This window comes from Cygnus olor, chromosome 2, assembly GCF_009769625.2.
Source record: "Cygnus olor isolate bCygOlo1 chromosome 2, bCygOlo1.pri.v2, whole genome shotgun sequence".
In the NCBI taxonomy this organism is placed as follows: Eukaryota; Metazoa; Chordata; class Aves; order Anseriformes; family Anatidae; genus Cygnus; species Cygnus olor.
In genome coordinates, this window is record NC_049170.1 from 62,573,838 (window position 1) to 62,588,872 (window position 15,035).

The following is a 15,035-nucleotide window of genomic DNA, read 5'->3' on the forward strand; positions in this document are numbered from 1 at the left end:
CAAATACTGACTGCAGCAGCTAGTTGTGTAAGTGAACTAGTAGTATGTCTTTAACAAAGTCAATAGAGCCCTCTTAGACACTTGGCAAGTCTTGTCCTTAAGTACTGTATTATTACAATTAATTTTACATAAGGTACTACATGGCCTTATACCAGCAAACTGTTCTAAATAGTATAAAATGCAGAGTAACAGGAAGTCATGTGGATCATCTATATTTTATAATATATTTTCAGATGTATACAATTAAGGATAGTTCTTCCAGGTACTATCAAGCAGCCATGACTGAGAAAGTAGGTGAGTGAAGTGCACTGTTTGGGTTTTACCTCACTTGTTTTTGTAAGAAACCACGTACAAGCTTTTAAACTCAAGTTGAAATTTCTCAGTAACAGAACACACCCTTCAGTAGCTGTAGATCATCTGTACTTGAATTTAGGTGTGTTGTAAAGCCTGACACTGTTGTGGTACAGCTTGATAAAGTAGGCCTATGTGAGAATGATCTCCAGCATTAAGCAGGCCAGTCAGGCTGGAGTTACCGAGATCCCCCCCAGTATTGGTGCCTGAGGTAGGTGATTCTCCAACCTGCACTACAAAGCAGTACCCCTGTTCTAACTTGTACCCCTTTGAACAGGCCAGCAAGTGGAGGGCCAGCATTACAGAAAAGCAACATCAGCAGGATCCTAAGTCACTTCTCCCCTCTTATCTAAGCAATTCAGCTATCAAAACAAGTTGATGTAAATGGTTGTCACCTTCATCGTTCAAGTTCTGTGTAATGCTCAGATTGACTGGCATACCTAACTTCCACCATAACGAATTAACATATAATCTCCAGTTTTCCACAGCTTAACTATTTGAAATTGCCTTCAATAAATAACATGCTACTGTTTAGGGGTAAGGGGGCATAACTGTATCAACTTCAAGCAGAAAGTACACCCAAACTCAGTTGGATTCAGTCTTTTTTAATAAATTAATGTCATTCAAAATACAGTGCCAGAACATGATGCAGCTGAACATGCTAGTACGGTTTGTCATGAAGCACCTGTGTTCATGTTACGTTGGCGGTGCCCCGCTACTGCTAGTGGTTCCTGGGATTAATGCCAGAGCAGCACTAGTCATCTGCTCTCCTGCACACCGAGCACAGGATATTCCTGAACTGTTGCTTCCCCCCCTCCCCGCAAGTAAAAAACCTGATAGCTAAGGGATATCTATACACAATCACACTACAGTAATGCTTGTTATTAAATTAACAGAAAATAAAGACCTGGTTAATCCACACTAAAACTTGTTTTACAATGGAAAAATACATCAGCAGCAGGAAGTAATATACATGAGCCAATGTTACTGTAATACAGAATGTGGAGGATTTACTGATTAAAGCTCCACATAGACCCGCACTATGAGGGCTGACAATTCCTATTGCAAGCCCAGCAACTTAAGTCCACACCTGGTAAACTACCAGCTGCTTGGAAGACCTGTATTCTAAACAGACAGGTATAAGTTAGTGAAATAGAGTACATGCACCTAATAGTACAGCTTGACTGAACCTGCAGTCATTTTGCCCTGCATGTTACCATACAATGGAAGATCTACCCTTCCTACCACAGGTAGATCCATGGGATTTGTTTCTTTTTTTTTTTCTTTAATGGCATTACTATACCAACATGGATATTAGTATTAAGTGCAGCACAGTCCTTTAATTAGGCCACACTGACAATTATATAACTAGCACTTAAGTAAAATATCCAGAAGTAGTTCAAATATAACTGGAAGATACTTTCAAAACAGTTGTGACATCATCCTAGAAATAGTAACTACTTTTTTTCTGAAGCTAATTTTCCTGAACCAAGACTTTATAGAACTAGAAATTAACTCTTTAGACAAGTCAGATGCTTAAGCTCATGATATACATATATGTTTCTCAATTATCGGATAATAGTATTTCAGATAATGGAAGCATATCTGCTCATTTCACTGATTCATACTCAATTGCTGCAACTGCTAGGTAGGGCATAAAAAATACAATTCATGAAGGACAGGTTTGACATTTCTCTTTCCAGACCTGTTCTTTCACAATCATTTATTTCAAGGTAACTGTGCAGAATCAGTTGTGCAGTCTAACTGGGGAGCTATACAGGTGGTAAAGTAACCATCTCCCCATCCAGCTCAAATTCATCTGCTCCATCAGGTGAAAAGAGATACGTCGGAGGTTTCCACGGGACTCTTCAAGGCAAGATGGATACAGCTTTCCTACAGTGCACCGGAAGTCCTTCCCCAGGTCCCACAGCACACGTTCTGATATGTGCTGTCTCAGAAACCAGCGATCGAGTTCCAGGTCATACTGATAGGTGGCATACTTGGCTCGCTCGTTCATGTGGGTTTCTCGTATGAAGACACACAAAGAATTAGAGATGACAACAGCTCTAACACATGGGTCGGAATAGCGCTTGGCAGGGATATTAGCTGCCATTCTCCACTCATTTTATTCACATCGTAGATTTCCACAGTTACGGAAGACCATCTACAGTACTACTTGGGAGCCTTATACCAGAATTGCTGGCAATATGCAGTCCTCCAATGTAGAATATTTTATCGCCAAAAGCAGCAGCTGAAGCAAAACATCTACTTGTCTGTCGCATAGCCATTTCTACCCAAGCATCTGACCTGGGAAAATAACAGTACATCAAGTTGTGTGCCATTACATAATGCAGTTGTGAACTGCTACTGCTGTGCTCCACTGCCACGCGCAAGGCAACGGGCTTACCATGGTCCATTCATCTTTTTCAGTGTCATATCTTTCTACAGTTCTCCTGTTGAGCTCTCCGCCAACACTGTCGCCTCCAATTGCATAGATGTATCCTTCACAGCAGACCAGGGATGGCTTTATACGAAACAAAGAGCATCGGTGTCTTTGGGAACCACCGTGTTTTGCTGTGCATCAAACCAGTAAAAGCAATTCACAGTTCTGAAGGCAGCCTGGAGTTTGCTGCTTTTACTATGATTGGTTTTCGTGCTTTTCAGAGGAACTTGTCCCACTGCTATATAGATATCATTGTCAGGAGTTACGAGTGTTCCAACCTTATGTAAGTCAGCAGGAGGGTTGCAGAGTTTGTAAACTTTTTCTGCCTGTGGGCTGTAACAGACAGAAGAATAAAGACTACCAGGGTTTCAGCAGCAGCTTCAATGAATATCATCATCTCCTCTTTTGTCATACCGAGTCTGGGCTTGAAAAACTTGGGCATAGATTTGTACAATCCTTGCACCACCACTGATTTATCGTTGGGTGGTAAGCCTTGAAACCAGGCTCTCTGCGTTACTTCTGAAAGTGCATCGATACGGATTTGACTAAGAACAGAGGACAAATACTGCGATCGTGATTCCGTGTGTACTCCAGCCATAACATAGCAGCTTCACGAACTGTCTCCTCCTTTTCCACGTTTAAATTGTCACTGCTTAAAATATCTATCAGTAGATCATGTGACAGTTGCATGAAAGCCTCCTGGTGGTACACAGCTGTGAACTTGTGCTCTACCATTCTTTTAGCACTCTGTTTTAACTCCTCACAGCTGAAGAGATCAGCAAAACTTAACAGAACGCACACAATTTTCTGCATTAATTTTTTTGATTAAGTATTCCCTACACCGCTGTAGCACATCATCTACCTGTAATGCAAAGAGAAAAGACACTGAGTATTGCCACATACACTCTATGCCTTCACTTACCAGCAGCAGGTAAAAGTACCTGTATTTAAACATCAGAGTTTAGGCCTCGAATATTCTGTGTGTACACACACACATGCACAAAAATACAGCAGTGACTTAAGAGATTCATGCAGATTAGGAAATTGCATTATGATGGCTGCTTGAGAAACTAATGATATAAACATGGTAAGTGCACTGCTTTACTTCCACCCTCCACAGGACCACAAAGGAAAGAGGGATGTGTACATGAAATGCATCTTGCAGGCAACTGCTGTCTGTACTAAGGAAATTGAACATGAATATTTTGGAATGACTAAACAGAAAGGATTATCTAACAAATTAACGAAAAAAATGGTTCAGAGATTAGAAGCAGTTATTCCACACTCAAAGGAAACATTCCTACCTGTAAGAAGCAGGCAGTCTCATAAAGCTGTTCTACTGTGCTGTCGCTTATTGCCAAGTTACCCGTGTATGCGTAAGCTATGATAATTGTAGCGTGGCTGCATCCACATTCCTCAGGTGTACATGTGTTTGTTTACTTTCACTTAGCCGCCTCATGAACATGGCTCTGAAGAAAAATATACACATTAACAATAACTACTGGTGGTTCTTATCTTAAGCACTTTATCACTTAAGTCTTCAGTGATTATACACCAAAAGGTAAACAGTCTTTTTGGTTGTCTGTTTACAGGTAGTTAGTATTTTCCTTAGGCTACCATCTGGTAATAAAGATAAAGCACTTGTACTGAACATTCAAAAAGGAACATCAGTGCCTTCTATAGGAGAATTTTACATATATGCAAACTATTTTCTGTTCATCAGCAGAGAACTCTAATTTTGAAATTTTAAACTTCTCTGTTAGGCAATAAGAGGGAAGAAATACCCTTCAGAAAAGGCCATTTATACATATACAGATAGGTTTGATTTTAAAATGAAAAGAAACAGATCTATGGAATGGACTGAGCTAAGTAATATTAAAAAGCACGCTCCTCTGGAAGGAAGATAAAGCTCAAAATGGAGCAAGCACTAGCACTCTATGAAGTATTTCTTATATACCATTCACATTATGCAGTAAACTTCAAGTTTGTAGACAAAAATCAATGGCAGATTGTATCAGACCTGGTCTGAGAAAAATAATAATCCCTTAAGTATCTCTATTACACCTTCCTGAAAAAAATAGAAAGGCATTTTAAAGAAAAGGTTATTACTCCCCTAATGCTTTATATACCTATTTCCCATTATGTTGCCTTTTTTTTGTTTGTTTGTTTTTTAAAGTTGTAACACAGTTAAGAAGTAATTGGACTCTGGTACTATGAACCAGATACATGCTCATTTTCTTAAAATGGCTGAAATCCCTTTTAAGAGCTTTATATTAATTCAGGTTTGGTAGTAGTGGTGATATGGCAAATTCAGCTTAAGCTCCTTTAAATTTGGAGCTTTTTCAGAAACCAGACCTGAGAGAAGTTTGGAGGGACAGCGAGTGTGCCCTGTAGTTCCGCCTGCGGGCTCAGAGATGAAGGCGCCATGGAGATGCGCTCCATGAGCAAAGCCATTCCACAAATACCTGAAAGACGGTGCCCCACCACCTCTCCTCCTGCCCTAACTCCATCTCTGTCCTCTTCTAAGCTCCTTAACTCAGACAACCTGTGTTTGGTTTTTTGTGGGGGTGTGTGTGTGGCGGGAAATCACTGGCTAAGTGAGTACCTCAACTTGCCAGGCAGGTTGTTAAAGGTAAGCAAGACACTAAGAGTACCAGAGAGGCTCCTCTTCGTGGAAATTAAGGGGGAGCTGTTACAGAATGCAGCTCTAGCGCGTGCCTACACACAGCTGAGCAGCATGTGCCAAAGCTGTGCTGTTTCTAGCAGTGCTCAAGCACAGATTTGGAAGGTAAGCTGCCTGCAGTCGTAAACGACTGGATCACTAAGAGATGCTTTTCTGTTCTTCCCCCTCTCCCCACAGCCGCCTTCAGGGCTATCAATTTTTCATAAGGCTAAATTTAGGAAACTGAGCATTTTTGAAGACCAAACTAGAGAAGGAAAAACAGAGTATGACAAAACCACAAGCTTGATACTACTTTTAACCAGTGCCAAAACCTCATTCCATAAATAATAAACACACATATGAATAAGAGATTTGACTGCATATTCTAATGCTTCACACTGCATGGACTCATGACAGCTTTCCAACCTTATGATTAGCCACCCACACTAAATCTGGCCACATTTCCAGGGGATGTTATTTTACAGACAGTTGGAACCGTGTCATCTGCAGCAAGCCAACAGCAATAATCATTATCTAGTGATCGCACAATACTTGTTGCTAAAAATTGTACCGGATTCATCTGAGATGAAAAAAGGAACAAAAACAATAGCAGTGACAAAAACTTATGTGAAAGGAGCTCATCATGCAGTAGTTTCTCACGTTAAGTTACACTCTAATACAAGCAAGCTGACAGAATATAGGCAACATTTTAAAAGTGTTCTGTATAGGGAGACCAACTCAGCAGGAAAACAATTAGTAAACCTCCTGACGAAATGGGAAAAAAGTTAGAATCACTGCACAGTGCACCAGGGAGACAGAATATGCACAGATGTCCCCAAGACTAGTTTCAAACTTCAAAATTCCTTCCAGGTAAGCGGATTAATTGTACTGTTACTAACAAAGAATGATTAATCACTGCAGAAAAATGCATGGTGTCCCATCTAGGGCTTACTAAAAGAATCTATAAAAAGCAGTAGCCTTCAGATCTTATTAGGAAAAAGTTTTGAAAAGACAAAAAGCAAGACACCCAGGAAGCAGAAGCTACTGGATTAAAAACTCCAATGGCATCTCAGTGAGGGAAGAAAAAAAGTGTGTTGTGTTATAGCAAGACTCAGGCAAGAGTAGAGTTTCTGGCTTCTTTGCTGAACAGAGAAAAAACAGATGATTCAGAAAAGGAAGCCACAAGCTTGCACAGCGCTCCCTACTTTCAGCAGAGGCTTCTGCTAAGAAAGTACAGATAATAAACGCAACAATGAGACTACCATAGCCAGCTCTCAATAATCTCTAGTTACCTTACCTGGGGGTGGGGGGAACAAACATTTTTTAATCTTTTCTAAGTATGAAAAATAAGAAATTTACTAATTTAATCAAATCTGTATAATTAGTAAATTTCTTATTTTTCATATACACCCTAGAGAACAGTAACCATCACAAGTGTGACTTTGCTTTTGCACTTACTGTAGAAAACTACAGTACCTATCCAGAGTAAGTCACAACATAAGTCACAACATAAGTTGGCAAGTAATGACAGTTTGTGACTTGCTTGGTACACTGTTCTCTACAATGCTCTGCAACACATTATTTGTTAATCAATTAAGTAATACCACACTCAAACCAGATACCATAGATTTCCTTGAATTAACAGCTCCTGCTTTGAATACTTACCTGAAATACGAGCTGCACGTTGCAAGAACCATCTTATGGCATGGAAATTCGGTGCCCTCAACAATCAATACTATGTCAGTTAGCAACTGCTGCTCATAAAAGAATTTTAACTGCTCCAGCAAGGACACAGCATATTCACTATTTATCTGCCTCTCGTCCTGGGTAGACATGACTGTATTCCATTAATATTTCCAGGACCAGAGTGAAAAGTCAAGATCTTTTTGCCAGAGAAAGGTCAGCTGAATATTTCAGAAGTAACCAGGGAAGAAACTGCAGGAGATCTGTAGCCTTCAGAGGCGATACTGATAAAAAAAAAAAGGCAGTGTTATCTTGAACTGCTGAATCGATGTTTCAGACTTTGACCTACATTAGGTCATCATTCTTTGATTCGATGTCACAATCTGTTCAGAGACTTTCAAGAGTATCTGCAGGGCTCCTGTTGAGATTTATAGTGATGCAGCAAACAAACGACCAAGAGCGAATTCTGAGGTAGGTTCCGTGGTAGCATCTCATGATCAGTGGCTGCACTTGAGTGACTGAAAGCAGGAAAATAAAATTGACATTAGCACTTGTCCAAGAAATAATTTTTCCTTTCATAGCTACCCCTTAAAAATAACTAACAACCTTATTTCTAAATAAATACATATTACTTGCACAAAAATTCTTGTAAGAACATTTAAAACAAAAATATCAAAAGAGAAAAGCAGAAGAGTTTGCATATGGATTCTCATCAAGATCTAGGCCCATAAACTACGATAATTTGTCCATACAGCTTCTAAGGCTGGAGAGAGAAAAACAAGGTTCAGGAAGACTAATCCTCTTCCAAGAGATACCCAGTTTTCCCCACTAAGTACACCCGCATATTTCCTTCAACCATGGCAAAGAGCTGCTTAATACAAACATGAAAAAAGTGACTATTTTTTTCTGTTAGTATGGTTTTGTCTACTCAAGTCCTATCAATACCAGGCCTATAAATGCTGTTTCTTCAGTATCCCATCATTTTCCAACTAAACTCGACATCATAGTCAATCCACTTATTTCACCTTTGACACTCAACTATAGAAAAAGCAGAAACAGAGCTTAAGGGTTTGAAATCCTAACAACCTATATTCGCAATGCTTATTTGATCCATCATCTCCATGCAGAAGGGCTTCATGTATTGACATTCCCCATTCCATTTTTCCCCCTTCTAAGCCATTTCAATACAGCCAGGTAAGCATGACCACTGCTGACAGAAGAACAGAAAAATAAGATAACAAAAGCAAAGGGATGCTGGAATAGCAGAAGTCAAGAAACTTGGAGTCATTATAAAAGCAATGACCACAGGTTACCTAAGTCTGTTTTCTTGTCTGGACATTTCTACTTGTCTTAAAAAGGGTTCATGTCCCACACCACCCCAATCTTCATAATTAAGAATGGGAGAGTTACGACAGTAAAATCGTCATCATAAAGGCCATCAGAATACCATATCTATCAAATGTTTCCACATTTATTTAGTATTGCACTGTTCTCTTACATTCCAAAACTGAGTAATAACCAGTAACACACTTGTCAAATGTCTAAGACATCACTATCATTGCAGTTCACGAAGAACGGTGAATGCAGAAATATACTTTACCTGAAATGACATACTTGAAATTCCACACAAACTTCCAAGATTTAGTGCAAGGTGAAGGTGAATCCCTGCCAGCCATATCAAAGATATATTTCAGCAGAGCCCTGCCTGTAGCACAGTTTAAAAACAGCTAACATTCACTCAAGTGGATATGGTTAATTAATGCCACTTTAATTACTACTAATTTAATGTCACTGATCTATTTCTTTTCCAGTAAATACGTACAAATAGTGATCTCAAGCTCTTGTTTTTAACTGGTTATTTAACTGGAAATGTCAAAAAAAAAAAAATCAAAGCCCACGTTCACGAGAAGCCAGTTAAATAAGTAGAAAAGATGTTAATATTTAGAGGAGAACGGGAAGACCACTATGTGCTGTAATAACAGATATTAGCATGAATTCTTGACTTCAAACCTTCAAGTTTCAGTGCACTTAAATGCTGAAGTCACTAAACCAGATGTCTATCAAGAAATTTGCTTATCCAAAGCAAAGACTTGCCCCAAGTCACGTCGTCTTTTCACCAGATGAGTATGCCCCCTATCTGTACGTTTACTGACCACTATCCTGGTCATCTGATAATAGCTTAATGTGCAACCTAATCCATTGACAGATTTTGCACTGAACTTTATACGGCTATGGAGACACGCAGACTTCCTAAGTGCAATAGACCCACAGAAATAAATAGCTTGTGGCTCTACTGGTATCCAGGGTCTCTCTACAGCATTGTTCTTCCTGGCTTAGGAGTAAAGTTTCAACAATATAAGCTGGTGCACTGCACTTGGTTCAGGCAGAACATCATTATTACTAAGCTATGGTAACAATGACTTCTTTTACTAAAACTTCCCATTCTGGTGTAATTTTAAAGACTATAAATCTTCAGGAACAGTAAAAAAGAGCAAAACTTCAGTATACACTGTTCTAGTCATCAAGTAAAAGAACCAATTCAAGGGTCCCATGGAGAAATTGATGTACACCGGCTAGTAAGATTAAATACATTTTTGGCAACGTGGCTGACAGTCAATAACTGAAAAAGCAGACCTGTTCAACAGAAGACAAGTTGAAACTGTGAAATTAATTACTATAAATAGTCAGAACATTTTATGACTCCTGGTGGCAGAAAAGATTGAGGAGATGACAGGAGTCTTGTTGCAGAACATTTATGTGATGTGAACCACCTTTAAACTGTAAATTCACAAAGCCGGACTCTGGTTTACAGCTGATCTGGCACACTGTCTCATGCAATACGTGTACCAGGGGGTCTTCTGTTGGTACGAACATGCAATGCATTGAACTCCTGCTTTCCACATCCACACTGTGTTTTGCTGCCAATGATAACCATTGGCTAAAGAACAGAATTTGTATTTGTCACAAAGTTGCATCCCACTCCCTTCTAGTGGAACCATACTAAATTCTTAGGAGACAGTTCATCAAGGATCTCTAAGCTCCTGTTTTAGATCACCACTATTTCAGTCCTCCATTTGCCCAAAGAAGTGAATTTTTGTCCTGGTAACTTCTTGGAAGTCAGCTGTCTAAAAACAGGATGGTAGATAGCTGCTGGAAGGTCATAGTGGTACTGGACTGCAAACTAAATGAAGATGTTACCCAGCAATCCAAACTAACTCCATATCAAGCTGGAGAGGAACATGAACAGGTGGATAAGAAGGTTGTTGTTAAGTAATTATACTTTTTAGCTGAAGTTAATTTTAATGAGGTGGCTTTAACTCTTGTTCATGTACTTCAAAATCTGTATTAGACCATTACAAAAGTTAGTCAAACGTTAATGAGTTAAGGGACAAGCTATTAATTGTTTTCCTTGAATCTGTTTGTCTTCTGAGGTCAGGGGAAGATTAATAAACAATACATCCTGTACTACATGCATAGAAGTGTTGCCCTATGCCTTCTCTACAATGTAAGTGAACTATTATCTACTATTTCCAACTTAAAGGGAAAATAATGAGAAATATAGATATAATATTCCTCAACTTCACTGATTTGTCTTTATCTTTTTTTATTAAAAACAAGAATATCTTTTTTTTCCAAACTGCAAAAAGGGCAAAACATATATAGAGATGTTTTGTTGTTAACTTCAATGTTTTCATACTAGGAAAAGAAGTACTTTCTTCCGAAAATGCCATTAAGAAGTCTGCCAGATTACATGCCTAACTTCCAGTGAAGTTCATGGAAATGCATAGAGACCTATGAAATCCTCACCAGTTCCTATCCGCATCTTCAACCATCTAAGCATCTCTTGAACTAACTTCACCAGCTACAACCAACACTTCAATAAACCTGCACGTTTGGGGAAAAAAAAAACAACACATACCTTACTTCCCAGGACATTCAACCTTTTTAACCTCATTTTAACTAATAAGAACCTTTAAATACTACTTTTGTGCACTTTTAATTGAATTCCAATTCCCATCCAAGTGCAGCTTCACACAAATCACAAGTAAAAACATGTCTAAAGAAGTGAGTCATTCACTATTTTTAACATAATGAAATGTCAGAATTAAGAACCAAACAACCCTAAGCCAAACTACACAACAAGTGTGTAGAGAGCAATGAAAGTACCAAGTTTAGGTACTTTGATACACAGTTTACCGTTAACAACGTGCTGAGTTACACATCAACATGTTTTCAAAGTGATGACACCAACTAATGGCAAGGGGGAATAGAAGTACTAAAAATGATTAAAATCAATTATTTAAATCAATAGACCTAGCCAACTGATCTCAAAGATAGGAAAGAGAGAAGAAAAAGGAGTTGGAAGCTCTGGATTCCTGAGTAATGTATCAAGTTTGCATCCTTGGCAGCAAAAATGAAATAGGTAATTGATGAAGCAGTTCCAGACTTGGAAGTTTTCCTCTCTTCTAAAGCCATCAAAGGTATCTTTGATACCACTGTAGTGCAGAAAACCTGAGGACATCAAGGAGATTCTAATGAGGCAAGACCATGAACTCTCACAAAAACTAAGGACAGATTTATCCTACAATGGTTTCATCTCAAAAACTATGTTCATTTGGAAATTAATTCTATTTTCCACACGTATTGTGACTGGGAAGCAAGTTACAACTTTGAGGTAGGTAAACTTTCTGAAACTGGACAGAAGCTAGAGACTGGAAGTGCCAGACTCCATGCTAACACATGCTTGGTCGCAATGCACTCCTCAGTACCAGTTTCCTTCCTGTTTTTCTGCTCCTAAAGGAAGTTATACACTAAAGGAAATACCTGCTCAGAAATAAAATTAGCACAAGATAAACCAGCAACTTAACTTGGCAACTGGCCTTCTGTGTTGAGCAGAGCTAGTTTCCATCCCAAGGGCATTTCTGTTTTGTTGAAAGACCTGACCTGTCTTGGAAAATTAACCTTTGAAAATAAGTTGGGCCATGAATGTCTCTTGCAAGATCCAGCCACATATCCTGTACGTACAGAAAAGTGTTTTCTTTCTCTGAACTCTAGTATGTTAATGAAGGTAGACAGCTTTCTTTAAGAACTTAAACTGCACTGTACAAGTATGCATCGTTCCCACAAATATCATCATATCTCAGTGACTATTTAACTATAAAGTCAAGTATTTCTACATTAAGAAATTAGACTAATAATTAATGCAGTTTAACTAACCATAAATTACTTCCTGAAACGTTAGAGACTTAAAATGGATACCTTGTTTATCCTTGTAAAGTTTATTCTCCTAGTGCAAACAGCTACTAAATTAAGGAAAAGGCATTTTTGGATTTGCACCAATTATGGTCTGTTTCACAATCACATGACCAAAATCAAAACATCTGCCTAAAAAAAAAAACACAATCAAACATGCTAAGCAGCAACATCCTCCTCTCTGTTTCTGCAACATGCTAGGGATGCAGCACAACGTATAACTGGATCCTTTCACTGAGGCTAAAATATCCTCAGAATAATTTAAGATGTGACACCTGTACCCAAATTGTGAGACTACACAACTTACATATTGGAGTATATTAAAATATTAAACTTTTAAGGATTTTTAAAATACATCATCTTCACAAAACTCATGCAGATGTTGCCCTAGATGAGCTCACAACAGAATACAACATTTCAGGTCCACAATGGTCACGAGGTGACATAGAAAGCCAAGCTTTGGCTTTGTAGGGAACCTCAAAATGCAGACGCTAAACACCGCGACAATCCATCTCTAAATCATTGTTCAAGTCATTTCATAAAGCAGCAAGACATCTACCCTGCTCGTAGCAGAAATAAACAAACACTGGAAAATCTTAGGCAACGCAGATGGCTAATTTCAAAGCTATTTTACGACCCTTACTTTGCGTTAGCCTATAAACTTCACCAAGAGCTATCTGCCTCTTCAAACCCACACATAAACACCGGAGCCACCCACGGTCGCTGTAGGTACCAAGCCAGCCACATCCCGCACGCTTCCAGAGGCGGCTGGAGGGGAAGGCGGACAACACCCAGCGGCAGCAATGCCCCTCGCCGTGCAGTCCTGGAGGCCCCCCTCACGCCCTGCCTTTCCACCACCCCGGCGGGGCGGCCCCCGAGCCCTACCTGCTGCCGCTCCGCCGACGCGCTGCGAGCCCTGCGGCCGCCCTCCGCGCTGCACACACGACGGCGCCTGCAGCCGCGCGGGGCTGAAAAAGAGCAAAACGGGGGCCGGGTTAGGGTTATGGGGTTGTTTGTACCCGCTCCCTCACCTCCAGGCCAGGCCAGCCAGGGCCAGGGCCAGGGCCAGCCCCAGCCCGGCGGGGGCCCTGCCCTTCCCTTTACCCCTACCCCTACCCCTACCCCTTCCCCTTTCCCTTTCCCTTTCCTTCCTTCCCTTTCCTTTTCCTTTTCCTTCCCCTTCCCTCAGGCCCCTCAGGCCCCAGCCCGGCGGGACCGACCTCCCAGCGCGTCCCCTGCCGCCTCAGCGTCCCGAGGGCAGACGGGCGGGCAGCGAGCGGGGCTGAGGAGGAAGGCGGGGGAGTGGGGAGGGCGGCGGGGGCGGCGGATCCGGTCCCGCCCGTGCTGCGGAGGCGTCGCCCGGCACGGCGCAGGCGCACTCCGCCCCCCCACCTCACCATCGCGCCGCGGCCGTTACGCGGAGCCGCGCATGCTCGTAGATGCGAAAGAGGGGAGGGGTAAGGCCGGCGCGCCCCGTTTCCCGTTCCTCTACCCCACACCCCAGGCAACGGCGGCCGCCTCGCCGCGGCTCGCCCCGCCCCCTCCTCCTCGCGCGCCGGCAGTTAGGGCGGGGCGGCGCTGAGGGGAGCGGGTGCGGCCCCGCCCCGCCCAACGGCTTTCGGGCTAAGGGGAGAGGGCGAGGGGGTCTGGCCCAGGGTCTGAGGGGAAAATAAATATCCTGACTGGAAAGCGGGAGCGGGTTTGTTTGTTATTCGTAGGGTTCCGTATGGTCTGTTTGGGCTCTCCAGCCTTCGTTTCACCAGAGGAATTTTTAGTTTAAAGCTAAATGCGGGAGTGGGGATTTGAAAGTGTGCCAGGCGCAAGCGGCTCCCAGGGAAAGTGCAATAGCTGCAGTCCCTGAAAACACAAGATCAGTAATCCTGCCCAGATAGAGGGCTGAGTTACAGTTTGTGCCTTAGGGCACAGGTCAAGCCACGCTGAATATAAAAAAGGGAAAGGGCAGGGGAGCTTCCCAGCCTCGGAATGCAGAACATCTGCAAGCGTCCACACCTCTCTGCCTTCTCCAGGCACTCGCCCACCCACGTACTGTGTTCCTTGTGCCTGCTTCTGCCACCACCTCTCCCAGCTGTGTCAGCCCCTGTGGTGCTCCCTCATGCAGAGATGGGGACCTGTGGCCACTGCAGTGCTCCTTCATGAAGAGATGGGGACCTGTGGCCGCTGCAGTGCTCCCTCATGCACAGATGGGGACCTGCAAGGCTGCCCCTCCAATCCCCATCTCCTGTAAGACCAGGACCAGGGTCGAATTATAATCACACGTTTAATAAATTGCTATTTTACACAGTACAGTACACACTATATGGCAATAATGCTTCCCATATTTGCGCAGAAAGAACAGTGTATTTGTCAGTCTACTTGGCTGCGCAGGGAGGGCAGATCACCACTCCTAGTCAGCTCTAAGCAGCTGATAACCTTGAAACAAATGTAAACTTGTCTTGTGTTTGTGAATTTTTCTCCATAAAACCTCTCTTAACAGTGTTTTTAAGGAGATAGTAATACACTTTGACACCTCTATTTTTCCACTTCTAACATTATAAAGGGGATATATTAGAGTGACTTTGGTTGTAATTTAATGCCTGAAAGATGAGACTGCTGGCTTTCTTCACACAAGATAAGGTTCTTACT

The 15,035-nt window shown here is 41.6% G+C and overlaps 1 protein-coding gene across 1 annotated transcript; it reads right to left on the reverse strand.

Moving 5' to 3' along the window:
- Positions 1-940: 940 nt before the first annotated feature.
- On the reverse strand, positions 941-14,939 carry KBTBD2 (kelch repeat and BTB domain containing 2). The gene is given in 15 exon segments (XM_040550367.1): positions 941-2,215; positions 2,218-2,478; positions 2,481-2,510; positions 2,513-2,701; positions 2,704-2,884; positions 2,886-2,915; positions 2,917-3,164; positions 3,167-3,379; positions 3,382-3,586; positions 3,588-3,656; positions 4,099-4,184; positions 4,187-4,263; positions 7,122-7,657; positions 13,278-13,360; positions 13,613-14,939. Coding segments are annotated over 13 exon segments (1,851 nt in total). The 5' UTR covers positions 7,292-7,657; positions 13,278-13,360; positions 13,613-14,939; the 3' UTR covers positions 941-2,123.
- Positions 14,940-15,035: the final 96 nt, after the last annotated feature.